Raw genomic sequence first — 22,799 nt, 5'->3', positions numbered from 1 at the left:
GAGATCACAAGTAGGCAGAGAGGCAGGCAGAGGGAGAGGGGGAAGCAGACTCCCTGCTGGGCAGAGAGCCCAATGTGGGCCTTGATCCCAGGACCCTGGGATCATGACCTGAGCCGAAGGCAGAGGCTTAACCCACTGAGCCACCCAGGTGCCCTTTGTATTGTGTTTTAATTAAGTTTTAGATTCTTTTAAAAGATCTGCTAAATTTGTATAGTGTGGTAAACTCACAGAACAAAAGAAAAAAAAAGATTCTTATGGACAAGTAAAAAGCTTGAAAGTATACTAAATGGTTAGCTTTTTGGGGGAGGGGACTATGATCAAAGGATTAACATTTCAACCTCAGTGACAGAAAAAAGCAAAACAAACTAAAAAGCTAAGGTATTAAAAGGTTAGGTTGTTTGATATGTATTTTCATTGACTTTGGGGAGGGTAAAGACAGGGTTTAGAGACTTTTATTTCCAGATCCAGGGACTCAAGCCACATTTCAGCCTGTCAGGCTAAGCAACGTGGGATAAACCAGATACCGTCTCATCCGTGAGCTGTTCGCCCATCATCAACCAGAGTCCAAGAAATCCAGGGCAACCAGACACTGCTGTCAATTCTCATCAAAGAATGGATAATCTGTATGATTAACAAATCTAGAATGTAAAGGGAGAGACTTAGTCAAGTTTGTTTCCGGCCTGGGTAAAGAGGGGTTTCTTTTAAACTGGTTTAAGTATGAAAATTAATGGAACCTTCTTTTTGGATAGGTACAAAGGCACCCAGTTTTACAATAACCATGTCCCACTGCCTGACACTGTAAGGGATACAATGTAGAGAATAGACTTACCTGCTCATGATCACAGGTATAGAAACAAACCGAAATGTCGCCTTTTTGCAGGTATTGTACTAGCCTACAACCTAAGGAGATTAGCTCTTTGTGTGGCTATTTTAAACTCCCAAGAGGGCAGAAATGAATTCCGGCTCTTTTAAAACCATGACAACCTAGCTGAATCCATCAAGTTAACAAATATTTCAAGGCAATGACAAGGAGAGTGACAAAACTGTCACTGTGGTTCAGCTTCTTGCGAGCACTTGGAAGTAATTCATCTACGTCTTGGTGAGAAAGTACTTTTTAGACATGGGGTGGATACAGTGGTTATAAGATACTTCATCGGGGGTTTTCATTTTAGCAAGGGAGGTAGACCCCCCATATATAGTAATAATTTTGAGATAAGAAGTGCTAAATCACTAAACAATTAATCACTAATTAAAATGACCAGTGTTAATTGCCAGGGAATACTGCCCGTGTCTCCACTCTCCGCCCCTCTTCCCGCCCTATCATTTGATGGTATTATTCATTAAACAAGCTTTTATTAATGACTGGGGGAGACGGTAGGTATTTAAATCCTGCCCTAGGAATCTAACACTTCGAAGGAGGTCAATGGGAAATCAACAACATAAATCAATAAACGGCATGGGATGCTAATTAGGAACGTATGCCAAAGGAAAAACGAAGTTGAGTAGAGACAAAGGCGTTGCTGGACAGAGTTGCGTTCCTAGGTAAGGTGACAGAGAAAGCACCATGGAGGTGACCCTGAGGGAGGACGTGAAGGAGGTGAAGGAGTGGGCATCCAGCCATGGGGAGGAAGAGCATTCTAGGCAGAGAGAACAGTCAGTGCAAAGGCCCTGGGATGGGCCTGGTGTCTGTGCAGAACAGCCAGGCCTTAGGGCTGCACTGGTGTCAGCAGGCCGAGAGCAGAAGGACATGGAGGCGGACAGTGAGGCCCCTGCAGGTGTCGTAAGGAACTTGGCTTTCACTCTGAGTGAGAAGGCAGGCTACCAGATGCCAAGAAGAGGAGTGCCTGTCCACTCTGGCCTCCAGGTGTGGACAGGAAGTGCCAGCTCTGGGAGACGGAGCAGACGGCAGCCGGCTACCTGAGCAGGAAGACTTTGGGCTGTGTGTGTGCGTGTGGGTGTGCAGCGGGGGGTGTCTGCACATCCCATAGGAGCCCAATTGTAGACATGGCGGGTTTGAGGTTCATATTCCACACCCAGGTGCTGCTGAGTAAACAGATACACAAATCCTCATAGGTCTGGGATGGATCTAATTTGGGGAGTGTGTATTTATTTAGATGGTGTTTAAAGCATGAAACTGGATGAAATCGCTGATGAGGTCAGTGCAGATAGGAAAGAGAAGAGGTCCAAGGACTGAGTGTCTCCAAAGTTAAGAGGTCAAGTGGATGGAGAGGAGCCTGCAAAGAACATGAGAAGGACCAGCTAGGGAGACCAAGGGAACACAGACAGGATCTGGGGAAGGAAAGCCAGGAGCACGTTTCTAGGAGGGGAGAGCGATCCACCAGCTCAGACAAGATGAATGGGGAGAGGAGGTCATGGTGGACCATGAGGAAAGAGTTTTGGTGAAGTGGAGAGCAGGTGCCTGCTTTGTGTAGGTTCAGAAGAGGATGAGAAGGGAAAGCCTGGAGGCAGCAAGTATAGGCTTCTTCCAGAAGTTTCCCTGTGAAAGGAGAAATGGTGTGCGACTCCAGAGTTGGCTCAAGAGAAGATTTTTGGTTTTGGTTTTAAAGATGGGAGCATGTTTGAATGCATCTTGGAATCATCCCAAAGGAAGGAAAAAGATGGTGGTGGAGGCAGACTATGGGATTTCCCCAGGCTTCCTAAAGGCAACTGAATAAAGCAGAGAGAAGGACAGAAGTCAAATGTATCTGCAGGGAACACCAGCCCCTGGAATGCAAGTGGGGCGGGGACAGAGGACGGGAGAGAAGAGGGAACATGGGATCGGAAGGTGGGAAGGAAAAATGTTTCCCAGCCACTTCCTAAAAGATGAGCCCCCCCACCCCCTTGTGGATTGTGACCAATGGAGTCCCTGCTGCCCAGTGTCTACAGCTCACCGAGCTACTTACTCATATGGAAAATAGCGAATGTTTTTGTTTAGGCCATCCAGACTTTCCATGTCCTCTGGTGTCAACTGGAAATTGAAAACCTGTCAGAAACATGAGAAGATGGATTCCTTTTCCCTGCATCTATGACTGCCCCCGTCCCTCTGGCGACACACATATTTATGTAGAGATGGATGCAGGTTTTGTGAGAGGATGGTCATGAACCTGGGGTTCATTCCCCTGTAGGAGTGTGGCAGTGTATCCGCTGAAACCACGGGCCCCTCGGGGGCACTGGGTGGGTGTGGGGTGGCCAGAGCAAAGGAATCCTAGACAGGGTCAAGCCCAAATCACATCTCATCTAACTCCCTCATTTCACAGCTCAAGAAATCAAGGCCAGGGGTGCCTGGGTGGCTCAGTGGGTTGGGCCTCTGCCTTCAGCTCAGGTCATAATCTCAGGGTTCTGGGATTGAGTCCTGCATTGAGCTCTCTGCTCCACAGGGAGCCTGCTTCCTCCTCTCTCTCTCTCTCTCTGCTTGCCTCTCTGCCTACTTGTGATCTCTCTCTGTCAAATAAATAAAATTTAAAAAAAAAGAAAAGAAAAAAAAGAAAAGAAATCAACGCCATACTGTGGGGTTAAAAAAAAAAAAAATGTGATCGGGACCCAAACCTGACCCTCTGGAGTCCTTTCCCAACACAGCTCCCCTCCTTGTAGCAGCCGGAGGAGAGAGCAGTTACGTAAGGCCCTCAGACACATACAGAACACACGCAGCTAAGCTTTGTCCAAGCAGAGCTCAGGAGCCCCACAGATAACCCAGACCACAGGGAAGTGAGGTGCCTCCATCAGTCCCCAGCTGCCCACACCCACATACCTGGAAGTTCTCCCGAATTCTCTTCTCGTTGAAGCTCTTGACCAAGGCCACCAGGCCCCGCTGCAGCTGGAAACGCAGGGCCACCTGGGCGGGAGTGCGCCCATGCTTTGCGGCGATGGCGTTGAGCACCGGATCCTTCAGGAGAACGGGGCAGTTCTTGTTCACCCTGCAAGGGAGGCAGAGGAGCTGTGTGCCTGGGCTGTGTGGCCGCTTGCTCTAGGGGTGCTTCTGCCTCTGAAATCTGCCTCGTTACCCTCTGGCTGTCTCCACCCCTGTTTCCGCTTCTTTTGGTAAATCCAGACAAGGACCAGAGAAAGGAAGACAGAAAAGGACTCTCAGGTATTCTTTCTTTCTTTTTTTTTTTTTTTTAACATTTCTGAGAAATGTGGTAGAAGATTGGATAAGTCAAGAAGATAAAAATGTCCAAAGTAGGACCCAATAACCTCCCTGATTCTTTAAGATTTATTTTAGAAGAATTTCAAAAATGCTTTCAATGAATGACCTGTTTTATCGAGGGCTAAAAGGTGCATTCTTACATTGCTCTTCAAGAGATAAACTGAGACTTACAGAAGTTGTTAGTTGCCTCCTCTCACTCAACCATACCCAACTATCAACCGCCAGAATCGTGGTATGGGCTCCCTTTGTCACTCTTGAAGGCCAGAACTTTCGAATTGTGTGAACATTCTCATCAGTGATTTTATTGCCTAATAAAATATTTTACTGGCAATATTTTATTGCCTAATAGTGTTATTGAGTCATGACAACGTAGGCTGGTTAAAGGGTTTCCAGAATGGATTACTCCTGCTGTCTACCGTCAACCTTCCCCCAAGGGCTGAGCAATAACTCCAGCACCTATGGTGTCTATGGTTAGAATAAGAGCACAGAGGTCATTACCACTCCTTCCTAAAGTCAGTCCCTAAGGCACCGTATGCAGTCAGGATGATGTCCTTGGACTTGCAGAACTCCTGGAGTTTGCTCTGGTTGAGGTAAGGGTGACACTCCACCTGCAGAACGCCAGGCACAATGGTTGAGCACAGGACCACAGCCACCAGATGGGTGAGGAACAGACAGGGCTGCACCACGTGGTGGCAAGTGCATTTTGCGCACACGATTGTCACCCACAGCCGTACCAGTGGAGCGGCCTGAGGCTGACCCCTGATTACCGCCCAGAGACAGCACAGCAGCGCTGAGAAACGTGCTCGGTGCTCAGAGGAGACAAGCTTAGGGTGAGTGGTTGCCTGACAGGCTCAGTCTCTCTGACTGGAGAGCACAAGGCAGGCTTGGGTCGGTCTCATGCACTGCTCGTGTCTACAGAGGAGCAGCTCTGCCTTTCCTAGTTATCCTCAGCCTCACACTGACCCCTTCTCTTCGCAGCTGCCGCACCTGGAAAGCAGTCACTCATCCTCCACTTCTGAGCCACCTTCGTTAGGCCAGTTTGGCTCCACAAGCCAGAGTGCTTTCCTCTTTCCCACCACACCGTACTGCAAGGTCTCCGCGTGATCCTAGAAGCCTCCAAATGCCGGCCCTGCTCTGCACCCCCACACCCGTTCCCTTCCCCAGGCTCAGTCTTGTCCCAGGTGTAGAGGGATTTGGGACTTCTGGCCCCTTTGCCATCACGTGGAAAGAAATGGCTGGTTGTTATTCTTCAGAAGCTGTTACCAGTGTCGTGACACGCACACACTGCTAGTAGAGAGGCTTCTGTGCCGTAGATGGTGATCAGTGGTGTGTCACCTGACTTTCCATCTGACTTTCTGTCTTCCTTCCATGCACCTGGAGAGCAGGAAATCCAGAACCTTTACCCAGAACGCTAACGGCCTTTTCTATGCTTTCTAGTCCAGATCTAGGTGGGCCAAGACTATTGCCCCAGGCATGGGACAGGTGGGCTGGGGACCAGCTCAGCTCAGCTGGGGACTCTTGGGCTGGCCTTGGCTAGATTCCCTTCCATCAGATCCTCAGATCAATTAGGCTTGAGTTAAACCCCAAGTGGTTAGGCTGCAGGGTAGTAGTTTCCACTGTGGGGTGGGCCTGAACAGAAACAGAATGTTCTGGCCATTTTTCAAGCTGGCCACTTCCCCTTCCCCCTGATAGAAGCATGAGTGTTCACTGGGAAATCCTGGTAGGGCTTCTGGAAGTACAAGCCATGAAAGTCTGGGGACCGTCCCATAGATGAGCCCCCTGGAGTCTTCAGCTCCGGGACTCGTCCACTCTGAGCCTCCAGCAAGTGAGCAGCTCTGTTTGACACTTTCCTGCCCCATGGGGACCCTCGCAGTGGTTGTGTTCCTGGGAAGCCGCAATTCTCTGCATCTGTCTGTCTGCCTCTCCAATTTTCGGGGCCACAACTTGCCCTGTGACCTCAATCCTCTGATGGATTGAGAGAGCAGCTGGTTCTCCATTGGTCCAGCTTTTTCATTATTGTACAGATGCAAAGGACAACCCCGTCGCTTCTTATAAGCCCGATCCCAGACCAGAGGTGTGCCAGAAGCACTTTCTACTGCACACCTTTCTCGTTGCTTTTCCCCTGATTCTGGTGGTCAGATCAAAAGGAGCAAAGATCCAGAATGAGATGGCTTGCTGGGCCAGATTAACTCTCTGGGTCACAGCCGCACGTGTTTGCGGCTCAGTCAGCACCACACACAGGGAGGAAGGGGGACGGATTGTACGCAGGTCCACAAGCCACACCAGGACCCGGGTCCTCCTGACCTCACCCACCGTCCACAACGGTCTTTGCCTCACAGGTCACAAGGAACTACACTCTGCCCTAGCTCTTCGGGCCCGTGTAGACTCCCCACTACCCAATGGCCTCCACTTGGCCACGTTCTGTTGGCCCCGTAGAGCTCAGGGTCCCTGCAGAGGTCGCGACCCCTCAGCTTCTTAATTTGTCACCACGACGCAGGTCAAAACCAGTTTCTTTACTTTCTCCAAACCCATGATGCCCAAAGTAGAGCTAAACCTCCTAAGCAACGCAGAACACAACTTTTTAGAACTCCCATTTGTGTTTTTCATCTAAAAATAAGCCTCGCAAGTATTGAATACATAAACTGCCTCTCCCTCTCTGTCAGCCGGCCCGTGAGAGGTTTGGTTTTTTTTTGTTTTTTTTCCTATTTATTTATTTTCAGAAAAACAGTATTCATTATTTTTTCACCACACCCAGTGCTCCATGCAAGCTGTGTCGTGAGAGGTTTTAAAGGAGATGATGTAAACGGGGAGAGTGTGGGCCCTGCCGAGTGCAGACGGCCGGCCGCTCACCTCCCTGCTCATCGGACTTCTTACCTTATTTTCTGAGACGAGCAAGTCGTTCGTGTGGCTTATTAAAGCAGGTTTATCTTGACAAGAAGATTTCTTAATTTTTTTTTTTACTTGTAAATGTGTTTTTGTGTTAAAATACACAAAACATAAATTTACCATTTTAAAAAAAAAACAAGTTTACCATTTTGGCCATTGCTAAGTGACGGTTCAGTGGCGTTCACGTATTCACGGTGTGGTGGGCTGATGTTGCACCATCGGGTCTCGGTGGTTACCTCCTGACACAGAGCTCAAAAGAGTCCCCCCGTTTTCCTTTACACGGGAGTGCTCCAACTTTGCTGACCAGAGATGAGAAAGCTCAGCGGTGGGTTAGCTTTCATCTTCTAGGACCAACCACCGTAACACCTAGTCCATTACACTTCAACCTGACCCTTGGATGTTTTTTTATGAAGCGATGTGGCCTTCGGACCTGTCTCAACAACTTGCAATGCAGGAGAGGGGGAGGCTGCTGGGGAGCTTGCAGAAAGGAGGGAAGAGGAAGCTGAGGAGGGAGAAGAGGTTGGGGGCGGATGGGTCCGGCTCACCTGGTTACAGACTGGCTTGTACTTGAGCCCTGGCTTGTTCAGGATCCTCTCCAGATGCCTGCGGCTGAAGTTGGACACGCCGATGGACTTGGTCAGCCCTAAATCCTTACACTTCTCCATGGCCTGAGGAGGAAGGGGTGGGAGGAGCGACCTGTGTAACTCGCTGGGGAAGCGTGATGAACGGGGGTGGGCTCGGCCTGGGGGCTGGGGCTGGGAGAGAACCCGAGACAGAGCAGGAAAGACAAAGCCTCCAAAGGTGCCAGGGTCAATAAAGGGGAACGGATTAACTGTGTGGGAGAATGACGAAGAAAATGACAGGAGGAAAAAAATGAGTCAGAAGATAGAGTAAGTAAAGAAGGCAAGGCGTTCAAGACGGAGCCAAAAGGGCCAGGGTGATTTTTAGCTGACACCTAGAAACCCAGAAAACCCTGAGCGACGGCAAAATGGGCCCCAGGAGAACAGGAGGTGCAGCCCAGGAAGCACAGGAAGCAGGAAGGAGGCCATACCTGTCCCCCAGACCACTGGCTCCCTCTTTTCCCTTTGACCTCATTTCCTACTAAGGTTACCGAAGTCACTCTGGTCCAGTCACAGGCCCCCTTGCTGCTCTTGAACATGACAGGTTCTCTCTCTCCTTAAAAACCAGGCCTTGGGAGCTTTGCAGTGGCTCAGTTGAGCGTCTGCCTTTGGCTCAGGTCATGACCCCGGGGTGCTGGTATTGAGTTCCCCATCAGGCTCCCTGCTCAGCAGAGAGTCTGCTTCTCTCTCTCCCTCTGTGCTCCCTCTCTCTTGCTCTCACTCTTTCTCAGGTAAAAACAACCGCACGGGACCTTGGCCTTCCTTATACCTGCGTCACCCTCCCTCCAGGCACCCACACGATCAGTTCCTTGCCCACTGTCGGCTGGCCCAGGAGGGCCTACCCTGCCCATCTGCATCCTGTAGCTGCCCTGGCGTTCTCAGTCCCCTTAGCCAGCTATCCCTTCCCATTCTTCCCCGTGCCAAGCACCTTCCTATCCATGAGGCCGGAGATCTTGATTTGCCCCCGAAGCAGCCCGAGAACTTAAAAATACTCAGCACTGAGTACACCATAGGCACTCAAAAAGTACTTGCTGAGGTATTGAATGGGGGAGACGTGAAGCCAAGGCAGAGGGACATCCAAGGACTCATCCAAGGCTACATGGGAGCAGAACTGGACAAGACACACATCTCCCGAGTTCCTTGTCCACCCTCTGTCTCCCAGCACGCAGGGACATAGGTAGCATCTTTGGGGATGTACTCACCTCCCATGTGGCACAGAGATCTACTGTGTCAAAAATGACTTCTCCATCTTTGTCCTTTGGGATAAATTCCTCCCCAGGCTGGGACACAGAAAAGAATGAGAGGTTGTATAAAGCTATCTTTGGCCTCATCCAAGCCATCTAGAGCCTACAGACCTTGAAGCTCATGCAACAATCTATTCTCATTCTTGAAAGAAATGGAAAGATTAGGGTAAAGGGAAAGAAAGTACCTGGAGGAATTATCCTTCCTAGAAAGTATGTTTTTAACTGCTAAGGGTTTAATAAATATTATTTGTGTCAAGGGCAACTTGAGACACTCAAGGGCCATCCTTGGGAGAAGTGAGAGTGATGCCAGTTGGGAGCTCTTTGGCCCCCAACCCTGTGGGACAGGAGGCTCCCACCCCTGCTTTCCTCCTGGAGGGGCCTTACAAGAGCGTGACTCATCCGCATCTCCAGGCCTGAGTTCCAGACTCACTACATCTCTTGTACGCCAACTGGTCTCCACACTGGGACATTCCCCAGACAGGAAAGGACAGAGGCTGAGATTCAGGAACATGGGATCTTGAAAATACAGGCAATGCAGTCACAAGATTGAAGCAAAGCCATGGAAACCAGTGAACTCTCTTCACTCTGGGGCTGGAAGGGAATATTATAGCAGAAAAGAAGGGGAATCTCAAAGTATTATGCATCTTTCCTCCTCATCCTTATTAACTGTATCCTCTGTTGCATTCACTACTAGTTGTTACGTTGATTATCAATGTAAAATAACTTTTGCTAACCTTCAAAGCTACTGGGAAATGAATAAGATAAAGATTCACATAGCTCAACCCAAGCTTCCTCAGAGATGTGTCCAGGCTGGTTCGAACCAATTCTGGGCGGAGGAAGGTTCCCCACACCTGCAGCGTTGGAAGAGACGTGGTATGAGATGGGTTTTTTTAAGAGTCTTTAGGAGAAATAAAGTACAAAATTCACTATTTGCGATGCAGACATGATACTATATAAAGACTATTAGAACTGATAAATTCAGAATCCAGTAAAGTGGCAGGAGACAAAATTAATATATAGAATTCTGTTGCATTTCTATACAATAGGATGCAGTAGAAAAAGAAGTTAAGAAAAGCAATCCCGGGCGCCTGGGTGGCTCAGTGGGTTAAGCCGCTGCCTTCGGCTCAGGTCATGATCTCAGGGTCCTGGGATCGAGTCCCGCATCGGGCTCTCTGCTCTGCAGGGAGCCTGCTTCCTCCTCTCCCTCTCTCTGCCTGCCTCTCTGTCTGCTTGTGATCTCTGTCTGTCAAATAAATAAATAAAATCTTAAAAAAAAAAAAAAGAAAAGAAAAGCAATCCCATTGACAATTGCACAAAAAAGAATAAAATTCCTAGGAATAAATTTAATCCAGAAGATAAAAGACCTGGTTTCTGAAAATTATAAGACCTTGATGAAAGAAATCAAAGATGACACAAAGAAAGGTAAAGATATACCATGCTTGCAGATTGGGAGAATTAATATTGTTAAAATGTCCATACTACCTAAAGCAGTGTACAGATCCAATGCAATCAGGCTCAAAATACCAACAGCATTTTTCACAGAACTAGAACAAACAATCCCAAAATGTGTCCATCGTATGGACAAGTCTCCTCACATGTCTCTAAAATGTGTCCATACTTATGGACATGTCTCCCGAGGCATGGGAAACAAAAGCAAAAGGAAACTACTGAGACTACACCAAAGTAAAAAGCTTCTGCACAGCAAAGGAAACAATCAACAAAACCAAAAAAGCAACCTACAGAATGGGAAAAGATATTTGCAAATCACATAGCTGATAAGTGGTTAATATCAAAAATACATGAAGAACTTATACAACTCAACACCAAAAGAAAAAATAATCTGATTAAAAATGGCAGAAGACCCGCATGGACATTTTTCCAAAGAAGACATGCAGATGGCCAACAGGCACATAAAAAGATTCTCAACACCAGAGAAACCCAAATCAAAACCACAATGAGATACCACCTTGCGTCTGTAAGAACAGCTAAAATCAACAACATGAGAAACAAAAGGTGTTGGCGGGGACTCAGAGAAAGGGGACCCTCCTGCACTGCTGGTGGGAGGGCAAACTGGCACAGCTGCTGGGGAAAGCAGTATGGAGGGAGCTTCCTCAAAAACTAAAACTAGAAATGCCATATGATCCACTACTCTAATTCCACTTCCGGGTATTTACCCAAAGAAAATGAAAACACTAATTCAAAAAAGATACATGCATCCCTGTTTATTGCAACATTGTTTACAACAACCAAGATATAGAAACAATTCAAATGTCCATTGATAGATGAAAGGACTTAAAAAAATGGGATATATAGGTATATATGTAAAATGGAATATTGTCCATAAAAAGTGAAATCTTGCCATTTGTGACAACATGGATGGACCTAGAGGATATTATGCTAAGTGAAATACCTCAGACAGAAAAAGAAAAATGCTATATGATTTCACGTATATGTGAAATCTGAAAAGCAAAACGAATGAACAAATGAACGGAAACAGATTCATAAATACAGAGGAGAAAATGGTAGTTGGTAGTTGCCAGAAGGGAGGGGAGGCAGGGAACGGGTGAAACAGGTGAAGGGGAACCAGGGAGTATGGGCTTCCAGTCATACAGTAAATAGATCATGAAGAATGGGGAGTATATACAGTCAATAATGCTGCAACAGTGTTGTATGGTACCGGACGGGGGCTACACTTATCGTGGTGAATGTTGCGTAATGGAAACCTGTCAAAACACTCTGTTGTATTCCTGGAGCTAATAAATACTGTATTTCAACTCTACTTCCATAACAAAAATGCTCTATCTTTTAACTCCATGTCAATAAAAAAATTGTTTTATTTTAATATGGCTTAGTTGATTGACGCATCTGGGACTTGCTGCCTCCTTCTAGCCTGAGTGGAACCAAATAAAACTATTTGATTCAGCTTTAAAAGAAAAAAAAAAAAAGAACCTTTAGAAGGAATTAATCAAATGGCAAATAAACAACCACAGATCCACATGCCGTCATTGGGAAGTGACAAATCATCCCGCCAAGCTTCTACGTTCTGTATCCTTGTAGCTTCCTTTTCATACAGAATGAAGACAATGAGGTAGAAATGGACAAGTATGGCCCTACACAGAGGGTGTCAAACTCTAGAACGTAAAGGAATTACTTGGTCTGCCTGTACAGAACGCATCCCTGGGTCCTACCTCAAACACAATAAATCGCAGTACCTGGAGACTGAGCTGGGAAGTTGCATTTTTTTTTTAATTTTTTATTTATTTGACAGACAGAGATCACAAGTAGGCAGAGAGGCAGGCAGAGACAGAGAGAGGGTGAAGCAGGCTCCCCGCCGAGCAGAGAGCCCGATGTGGGGCTCGATCCCAGGACTCTGAGATCACGACCCGAGCCGAAGGCAGAGGCCTTAACCCACTGAGCCACCCAGGTGCCCCGGGAAGTTGCATTTTAAACAAGAACCTCAAGAAGCTGTGATTCAGAAAATTGCACCTTGACTGTATTAAATGATCCAGTGTTCCAGAGATAATTGGACCCTATAGGGATGCGGGGGGAGGAGGGCACTTTAGTCAGCTTATTTTAGGAAGTAATAGTGTAAGGAAAATCAACCAAATTTGCTAAAGCCAAGGAAACAAAAGGAGACAAGGAGATGAGAGTAAGACGGTGACACCATGTCTAACACGGTCATAAAGGAAGCTTCATCTGCTGGAGTGAAAAGGGAGAGATACCTGTTCACAGACCTGCCTAGGATTCACTTGTGTGGACTTCAACCCTCTCTTCATGGACTATTTCACCTCACATTTAAATATTTGGTTCCAGGGCGCCTGGGTGGCTCAATTGTTAATCACCTGCCTTCGGCTCAGGTCATGATCCCAGAGTCCCAGGATTGAGTCTCACATTGGGCTCCCTGCTCAGTGGGGAATCTGCTTCTCCCTCTGACCCCCACCCCAATTGTTCTTTCTCTCTCTCAAATAAAATAAAATCTTTTAAAAAGCTATTTCTAGCAGTAATCGGCTCAATGAACACTACTAGAATAATGCCTCTTGGATTCCCTTTCCAGTCTGAATGAAGCACGTAAGTTCTTCTATTTGTTTCAGATATGATATCCATGGATATGAGGAACAGTAGGAGAAAATGGCTCAAAAGTTTAAATATATATATGTGTGTGTGTGTGGACGTCTGGGTGGCTCACTTGCTTAAGTGTCTTAAGTTTTTTTTTTCTTTTTCTTTTCTTACCTTATTATGTTATGTTAGTCACCATATAGTACATCATTAGTTTTTGATGTAGTGTTCCAAGAGTCACTGTTCATGTCCAAGTCTTGATTTTGGCTCAGGTTAAGATCTCAGGTCATGAGACTGAGGACAGAGCAGGCTCTGTGCTCAGCAGGGAGTTTGCTTGAGAGTCTCCCCCTGCTGCCGTGCACGTACACACTCTCACTCTCTAAAATAAATCAATTTTTGTTAAAAAGTTAACAACAGGGGCGCCTGGGTAGGTCAGTGGGTTAAAGCCTCTGCCTTCGGCTCAGATCATGATCTCAGGGTCCTGCTGAGCAGGGAGCCTGCTTCCCCCTCTCTCTCTCTGCCTGCCTCTCTGCCTACTTGTGACCTCTGTCAAATAAATCAATAAAATCTTTTTTAAAAAAGTTAACAACGTACATAAGTACTTTCACAAACATTAATTTCATCCTTGTGGCAGTTCTCTTTTCCAACATCATAGAAAAGAGAACTTCCACGTCATTATTCACAGATACCGAGGGACCTGTACCCAGCACCTTCGTAGTGTAGAATATGTCCTCTCTCTGCACGGTGCCATCAGCGATCTTCTTCCAGATGGCCCTCCCGATCTCTTCCTCATTTTGATACAAATAAGCCGAGTCAATATGGCGGTAGCCTACATCAATTGCTGTCTTGACGGCCTCTTCTACCTTACTCTTCGGGACCTAGAAGACCACAAAGACAAGGACCCACTGGATTCTGGAATGGCCAGTTCCACAAGGGACTGGTTCTGCTAAGGGCTGAGAGCTAGAGGTGACAGAGGTAAATATTTAGAACCTTGGCAGTAAATGTTTAACAACGGATTCTCTGAAGAGAAGAAGTCCTGATTTATGGCATTTGCTAGTTTCTGTGGTGTAAATCCTACCACCACGACTAACTTCAAGCTATGAACATTAGGAAAAGGTGCTCACCATCGGATCTCGGGAGCCCATGAGCTGGCCCAACTTGCCACTGGTTTTAACCCCCCTGCCTCTGGATTTACATGATCTGTGGGTTTAGCCAATCTATAGAATTATAGTCCAAGTTATTTCAGTCTGTAAGAGATTATTACACTGATGGCAATTCAGGAGTCTAAGATGCAAATGATCTCTCAATTCAATGAAAGTGCAACTGTACACAGAATAAATTAATGATTTACCTATGGCAACTTGGAAAAACACTTCAAACATCCTTTGAGGAAGGACAGAGATGTAAAAGAAAGTAAACTATTCTTTGATGCAAAAATACCTCGTCATTAAGTGTGTTGTTATGGTGGTCTGTAGGTGATACTTTCTCCTATAACCAGGAAACGACTTGGTTATTGTTCTTAGCTGCCTACGGTTCTGCTGTACTGCCAGGATGGGCTTTTCAAGTTATCTGTAATTTCCCCTCTCTCTGATCCTCCTCTCCCTCACCTAAAAGGTCTCCCGGGGATATTTTTTCATTCATAACTCCCAGTGACACAGACTTAAGAGCCCAGTTCGAGGAAAAGCAGCGCTCTGTGCTAGCGTTCTTTCTGGGTCCTCAGCATGACGTCCCATGTGACTCTCGTGCTGGAGAATGAACCCTACAACTTTCTTCTAAATAATTATAACCTCCTCCACCAAGAACCGCTGACAATGCGCTCTTATAAATTTGCAATGTTCAAATGCAAGACATGCATGGCATTCAGTGTTTCAAGCAGAGAGAGAATTTCCAAGGGCCACTTGGCTCTCCCCATGGCACAATCTTTTTTTTTTTCCAATTTATTTATTTTCAGAAAAACAGTATTCATTATTTTTTCACCACACTCAGTGCTCCATGCAAGTCGTGCCCTCTATAATACCCACCACCTGGTACCCCAACCTCCCACCCCCCCGCCACTTCAAACGCCTCAGATTGTTTTTCAGAGTCCATAGTCTCTCATGGTTCACCTCCCCTTCCGATTTACCCAAAAGCACATACCCTCCCCAATGTCCATAACCCTACCCCCCTTCTCCCAACCCCCCTCCTCCCAGCAACCCACAGTTTGTTTCGTGAGATTAAGAGTCACTTATGGTTTGTCTCCCTCCCTATCCCATCTCGTTTCATGGATTCTTCTCCTACCCACTTAAGCCCCCATGTTGCATCACCACTTCCTCATATCAGGGAGATCATATGATAGTTGTCTTTCTCCGCTTGACTTATTTCGCTAAGCATGATACGCTCTAGTTCCATCCATGTTGTCGCAAATGGCAAGATTTCGTTTCTTTTGATGGCTGCCTAGTATTCCATTGTGTATATATTTTAACAACCTGGCCTCTAAGAGCATATTTCCATTCCAGACCACCAACACGCTCTCTGACATGAATCTTGTCTCTCTCCAGGTCCTTCAGCGGCTGAGATTTCTCTAGATATTCTGACTGCTGAGGGACAGAGAGCTCTTGGACCCTGGGCGTTACAGAGAAACTTCATGACAAGCAAGCTTGCTGTTAAGTCCCTGCCTCCTGGGTCTCATCGATTCTAATGGACTGTGAATGGCTACACAGGACAGCAAGTGAAAGGAACAGAAACAACCTTGCCCGCTCCCGGACTGCTGACAGATGACACACTTCCATGTCCCTTGATAGAGCGCCACTCCAACTGTGATCCTTGGACAAGGAGCATCAGTCACTGGGTAGCTTGTTAGACATGTGGACTTTTGAGCTCTAGCCCAGATCTACTCATTCAGAACCTTTGTGGGTGCAGCCCCCCAATCTGCACTTTTCACAAGATCCTCGGGTGTTTTATGCCTATTAATATTTTAAAAGCACTGACTTAATGCAGTAAATAACCTAACCTGGAAGGAAGGTTAGGTTATTACCAATGGAGAAAATGAGGCCCTAGTGCATTTCCTGAATTATGATTCTGGTAAGGACCCTTGTCTGCTACTCTCCATCTCCAATGTCATTTGACTACCTGACTAGGAGCAGAAGTGCCAAGTCCCAGCATAGGCATGAGGTGTCCGTCATTCAGCGTAACAGAGCAAACTTTCATTGGATTCATCTCTTTGAACTCTTCTGGTTTTAATTAAAAGAAATCTGCCAAGGGGAGAAAATAATAAAATTGCTACTTTTTAAACAGCTTTAATGAGGTATAAGTCACATACCATAAAACCATCCCTTTAAATTACCCAAGTCAGCAGTTTTTAATCCATTCACGGATTTGTGACTGATATACCATTTTAGAACATGTTTCTACCCCTTCTAAGACCCAATACTCATAGAAACAACTCCCCATTCCCCTCTCCCTTCAGCCCCTGGAGACCTCTTTCTGACTCTTTGGATCTGCCTATTCGGGAAATTTTATGTAAATGCATTCATACCCTATGTGGCATTTTGTGACTACTTGCATTCACTTAGCATAATGTTTTCAAGGCCAAGCCACGTCATACTGTGTAATGTACTCCATTCTTTCTAATGGCTAACTAGCATCCCTTAGTACAGATGTACCACATGCTTTTTATCCATTCATCAGTTGACAAACATTTGGGGGTTTTTTTCTGCTTTTTGCCTACTGGGAATAATGCTTGAGTAAACATACATGCACATGTTTTTGTGTAGACATACATTTCCAGTTCTCTTGGGTCTATACGTAAGCCTGGAACCACTGAGTCATACAGCAAACCCAGGTTTAATGTTCCGAGAATCTGCCAAGTGTTTTCCAAAATGGCTGTATCATTGACACTCCACTTCTTGAGAATTCCAGTTTCTCTACATCTTCTCCAACACTTGTTGCCCACTGTCTGTTGTTATCCTGACGGTATGAAGTGATGCTGTGATTTTTGACCTGCATTTCCCTGATGATGCGCGATGTGGAGCATCTTTTCATGTAACCCTAAGCTATTTGCTTATCTTCTTTGGAGAAATGTCTACACGAGACCTTGCCTGTTTTTGAATTGGTTATTAGTTTCCTTTACTAACAGGTTGTAGGAGTTCCTTATATATTCTGGAAAGGAACTTCTAATCAAATATATGGTTAGCAAATTCCAAATACTTCCATTCCATTCTCTCTATTGATGGTTTCCTTTGCTGTACACAGGTTTTTGATTTGATGTAGTCCCACGTGTTTATTTTTGTCTCATTGCTTGTACTTCTGGTGTCTTATTTATGAAATCCTGATCAATGTCATTGAGATTTCCTCCTATGTTTTCCTCCATAGTCTTAAAGTTCTAGGTCTACTTTTAAGTCTTTCAACCATTTTGAGTTGAATTTGACGACCCCAATCCATTTGTATTATTCTAACATGGACTTAGAATGATTAATCTCTGATCAATTTTGTTCTTAAACTATTTAATGAAGCTCTAACCCTGGGCCTACCTCCATTTCTAAGTTTGAATTGATGAATTAAAAGAACAGTTGAGGGGCAAGTGGGTGGCTCGGTTGGTTAAGCGTCTGCCTTCAGCTCAGATCATGATCCCAAGGGCCTGGTATGGAGCCCTGTGTAGGGCGCCCTGCTCAGCAGGGAGTCTGCTTCTCCCTCTTCCTCTGCCCCTCCCCCAGCTGTGCTTACTCTCTCTTTCAAATAAATAAAATCTTTAAAACTAAATAAATAAATAAGCAATTGAAACCCAGGCATTATCTGCTTCATGATATGTTAACAAGACAAAATGCACAGGCCGCCTAAACAGTAGTTTTGGAAAAAAAAAAAAGGATGTTTATTCAGATTTTATGATGCTATGGAAAATTATTAAATACATATGTTTTGAAGTCTTATCTGATGTTTCCAAGCCAGTTTCTCAAAAGGCTGTGCCACATCGGTGTTTACACACTGCTCAACAGAGCATGAAAATTCCTAGCTCCTTGACCCTGTGGCAGTATTGTGATACCTCAGCGAAAAATTTCCAAACAGACTCTTGGGCTGTCACCCTCCTTTTCTAAGATGTACTATCCACAGTACAAGAGGCTGACTAACGCTGTCAGGTTAATTTCTGGATTCCGACTCTGTTAATCTTTTCCTCTCCTCTCCTGCCTAAATCGGGTGCATTAAAGCATTTCCTTCCTCTCGCCTCTCCAAAAGGCAGACTCCCAGGAAGTCTATTCTGCCTTCCACCTTGCTTACACATCAGAGATGGGCATGACATGTTTGCTAACTACACACACTGTGGCTATCTGTGCAATCCATCCCAATATCAAATCAACATGCTGCACATCTGAAACATGCAGCCTTATATGCCAATGATACCGCAATACAAATTGTGTTTCTGTTTCATTTATTCTTTTATTCTTCTCCTACCCCCTTAACCCCCCATGTTGCATCTCCACTTCCTCATATCAGGGAGATCATATGATAGTTGTCTTTCTCCGCTTGACTTATTTCGCTAACCATGATACCCTCTAGTTCCATCCACATCGTCGCAAATGAAACAAGATGGGATTGGGAGGGAGACAAACCATAAGTGACTCAATCTCACAAAACAAACTGAGGGTTGCTGGGGGGAGGGGGATTGGGAGAGTGGGGTGGGGTTATGGACATTGAGGAGGGTATGTGCTATGGTGAGTGCTGTGAAGTGTGTAAACCTGGTGATTCACAGACTGTACCCCTGGGGATAAAAATATATTATATGTTTATAAAAAATAAGAAATTATTTTTAAAAAGATATTTTATACTTTAAAAAAATTACGCTTCTGTGGGGCAAGAAAGAAAATGCACATTAAAAATGAAATACCACTTTCATGAGTCTGTTTAAATTGTATATTCCCTAAAAATATCAGCTACAGAGATGGTGATGTGAACGTAGTGAATGAAGATTTCACTGCAGAAACAATGCACACACAGGGTATGAAACTCCGAATGTTGACGATTACTGTGACAGTTATTATTTTATTGTGATTTTGGTCTCTGTTCTGGAGTACCCAATTTTTAAGATCCCTAAATGCTAATGTATTATTTTTGAAGAAACAGATTAAAATTTATTTTAAAAGTCCCTGGGTTTGTAGATTTTATTGCGTAATTGGTCACAGTGAACTTGCCAGCAGGTGCCCAGCCTGACCAGATTTGGAGTCCCCAAACGCTTTCTCAGCCTGTCCCCTCCTGGCCTCCTCCGCTCAGACCTCGCCTGTCATTACCCTCCGACTCCTTGCCTTGGCCCCACCACCTAGAATTGCTCCATCTCTGCTTGATGAGTTTAGAAATTCTTCCAAGACCTTTGAGCTTGCCCAAAGCCAGCTCAGCAACTAGCACCTTCTCCTTGGGTTGCATAGTTCATATCAGGGATTGTTCAATTATGAAACACTTGTGGGTATTTTCTGGACTTTGATATGGACTGCTGCCTTGATTCGGGACCTGAAATTCCTAGGGGTACTGATTCTCAAAGCTCTCAAACCTCAGTTTCTATTTGCCTGATTTCTCCCTATTATTTAAATTTCCTTTAGCCAACTGCTTTAATAAAGTAACTGTCAACATAGTATAAGATATTAGTGGTTGACAATACCTCACCCTGTAAGAAACGTTCAATTGGAAACATGACGAGCTCATACTTCTAAAATTTTTTAAGATACTGTTTCTGGTCCTGTCTCTCCTAAGGGAGGCAAACAGGATCCAGGAGCATCTCCACCTACCCCCAATTCTCATGCGTGATACCAGTGACCAGAGTTTACTCGCTAGCTCTGTTTCCTCTGAAAGTAAATCTGCCTTCTGAGAGAGTAGATATTTGTATCTTGCATCCTGAAAATTCAGCACAGAACTGAAACCAGAACCGAGGCGATCGAGAACTGGAAATCGAGGCTAACCACACCAGCAACAAGCCTGATAAAACAAGGTATCCAAGGAAGGAAGCCTGTCAGACCACCTGTGACACTTTGAAAATGAAAATAACATTAACATCATTATTTAGAAGAAACTGATTCTATGAAAGGCCATGAGTTCTCAATTAGAGTGAAAAAGAGGAAATTAGTATAAAGGTTAGGAAAAGGCAGTTGAAATATTAAAGTAGGACGAACACAGATAAAATATGTTGAATTTGCCACTGATTTTACTGAGTGAGGGCCCTAACCAAAGATAAATGTGTCATCCAAATCTCTCCATTTAGGCTAATTTTTTGGTTTCAAAACGCTTTACTTCTGAATACTAAAAGTTGGAAGTCACATAATTTTCAAGTATCTTGAAATATTATCCATCTTTTGGATTTTTCAGCCATTAGAAAACATGTCTAAGTCATTTTTAGCTTGTGGGCAAGACACACACAGGCAGTGAGCCCTGCCACTTTGTGGATCTCTGCTCCATATCATTAGTAGACATTTATAATATCTACGATTATCTTTCTATCAATTAGGTCTTAACTGTGATAAAATTTGCATAGCAATGATTATCATTTTGACGGTCCAGTGCCGTTAAAGGGATTCACAACATTCTGCAACCATTAGCACTAACTCTAAGCAGACATCTCTGTCATGCCCAACAGAATTCTGAGCCTGTCCAAAAATTTCCTTCTGGCCAGTTCACTACCGAAGTGTAGAAACACAACTGGTCCCATCCTCACAGTAATTGACATCAAGCACTGTGTAGCATTTCCCACCGCTTTTCTTTCCTTTTCTTATATCCCTTATATGCACCATAACACACCTGCTAATTTCAAATATTGAAGAGCTCTGATGGCCAAGGACCAAAGGAAAGCTGGTTTCCTGTGAACTCCAAAGCCGTGGTTCTCGAAGCGGAGTCACAAGACCCACGGAGGCCCCTGCGGTCCCTTTCTGAGGCACAAGAAAAAGACTATCTTCATGATACTAAGGTGCTCTTTTCCTTTTTTATCCTCATTATCTCATAGGTCTACAGTGGAGTTTTCCAGCGCTTTACATGCTGTGGGTTGTTGTACCAGACGGAGTGCAGAAGCGGACTGGATATTCCAGCTGTCTTCTGTTTGGCCCCTCACTCAACTTTCAAGAAATATCGTACAATATCACTCCTGATCCCTAATGGGCTTAGGAAATAAGCTTATGAAACTTATGAAAGAAGAAATAAACGTTGTTGCACATATAAACGTCAAAACTTTGCATGGCAAAGTTCACTTTCATCAGAGTTAACAGGCAAACAATAAATCTGGAAAATATTTATCAACTGGATGAAGGGGAGCTTATCTATATAACCTCAAAGAGCTCTTAGAAATTGGCCAGAGGGGCACCTGGGTGGCTCAGTGGGTTAAAGCCTCTGCTTTCAGCTCAGGTCATGATCCCAGGGTCCTGGGATCGAGTCCCTCATCGGGCTCTCTGCTCAGCAGGGAGCCTGCTTCCTCCTCTCTCTCTCTCTACCTGCTTCTCTGCCTACTTGTGATCTCTGTCTGTCACATAAATAAATAAAATCTTAAAAAAAAAAAGAAAGAAAGAAATTGGCCAGAAAAAGACAAATAGTTTTCAAACATGCTGAAGAGGACAGATGGCACAGAAGAGCGAGCCAAACGTCCCCAGAGATCAAGGACATTCTGATTCACCGGCCGTTAGGGAGAAGCTGCACCGAGTCATGACAGACGTCAGCTTGAAGCCAACCGAGGAGCAGAAATGAAAGCGCCTCGTGCTGTCCATCCTGGGTGGGAGCAAGGAGATCGCGATCTCATCTGCTTCGACAAGGTACTGAACACTGCCTTTGCAAAGGAGCCCAGCAGCACCGACTGAAACTGAAAGTCAAGAGGGGGAGAGAGAGAAGGAAAGTTTAAAGGTCATTTCATACTCACCGCGGCCAAGGGGTGCACAGCCGGCCACTCGGGGCACTCGGCGGGAGCCCTGGGGTTGCAACCAGGCAGAGCTATGGACACCAAGAGCTTATATTGTGGCTCTCCAGAAAGGATCAGGCAAGGTGAGCAGGCTTGGGATTGGCTGGCTCCACTGAACATTATACAGTGTTCCCTGTGACCAGCAGGGCACTGTGACCAGCCTGGAGCGATCTGGTACCTCGACGCACTTCTGGATGGGCCAAGGTTTACCAAGGAACACCAAGTTCCCATTTTGTGGGTGTTAAAATGTCAGCTTACCAAAATTTAAAGTCTGTCTGGGGTGCCTGGAGGGCTCAGTCGGTGGAACGGGCGACTCTTGATCTCAGGGCCATGAGTTCGAGCCGCACATTGGGCGTAGAGACTACTTTTAAGAGAATAATGATAAAGTAGAATAAAGTACGTTTACATAGTTGGCCCCATTATACTGTAGCATCCCATGGCCATTAGGTGCACTCGGGGAATGGGGTGGAGATCGCCAGGGAGATTTCGGTAGTCGAGACCTCAGTGACAGAAGACACCTGGAGGGTATAGGGTGAGATCTGGCCACCGCGCATCCACAGCAGGGAAGAAAATCACAGCAAGGTCTCTTCCTAGGACGGTGATTACGAGCCCTGGACGCACATCGCAGAGCTGGGCAGCCCCCTGGGCGAGTATGAAAATAAATCAATGACACACTGGGAAATGTTCAGGGCCTAGAGTGACACAGAAGGAAGGGAAAGTATGTGAAACTTGCTTTAGGGACAGCAAGTCCCTCACAGGGTGACTCTGCCCACATCATTCCTGTGGGCAGATGTAACAGGAGGTTCTGACAATTTTCCAGATACCCCATGGTCAGTCTGGGCGAAGCCAAGAGCTACATCATTTCAGCAAGTGAGCCTTGTCCTTGATTTAAGAGGCCAGTGGCTGGTGGTTGTCTCCATGATTCGAGTGATTAAAGCCTCAGACATTTGCCCTTT

At 45.6% G+C, this 22,799-nt stretch overlaps 1 protein-coding gene across 4 annotated transcripts; it reads right to left on the bottom strand.

The window, feature by feature from the left end:
* Window positions 1-374: 374 nt before the first annotated feature.
* AKR1C4 (aldo-keto reductase family 1 member C4) lies at window positions 375-21,978 on the bottom strand. Of its 4 annotated transcripts, none has more exons than XM_044227690.1 (10): window positions 21,805-21,891; window positions 16,059-16,180; window positions 13,661-13,828; window positions 9,629-9,745; window positions 8,853-8,930; window positions 7,576-7,698; window positions 4,643-4,752; window positions 3,749-3,914; window positions 2,904-2,983; window positions 375-638 (listed from the first exon to the last, which is right to left on the bottom strand). In XM_044227690.1, the coding sequence occupies exons 2-10, from the start codon at window positions 16,143-16,145 to the stop codon at window positions 596-598; spliced, it is 972 nt and encodes a 323-aa protein (XP_044083625.1). In that variant the 5' UTR covers window positions 16,146-16,180; window positions 21,805-21,891; the 3' UTR covers window positions 375-595. The 4 variants fall into 4 exon arrangements, with proteins under 4 accessions (XP_044083625.1, XP_044083624.1, XP_044083626.1 ...); XM_044227689.1 differs by lacking the exon at window positions 21,805-21,891 and adding an exon at window positions 19,700-19,767; XM_044227691.1 differs by lacking the exons at window positions 9,629-9,745; window positions 21,805-21,891 and adding an exon at window positions 19,700-19,768.
* Between the last annotated feature and the right edge of the window lie 821 nt (window positions 21,979-22,799).

Source organism: Neovison vison, chromosome 12, assembly GCF_020171115.1.
Source record: "Neovison vison isolate M4711 chromosome 12, ASM_NN_V1, whole genome shotgun sequence".
Lineage (NCBI taxonomy): Eukaryota > Metazoa > Chordata > Mammalia > Carnivora > Mustelidae > Neogale > Neogale vison.
This window is presented reverse-complemented; position numbering and strand designations above follow the sequence as displayed.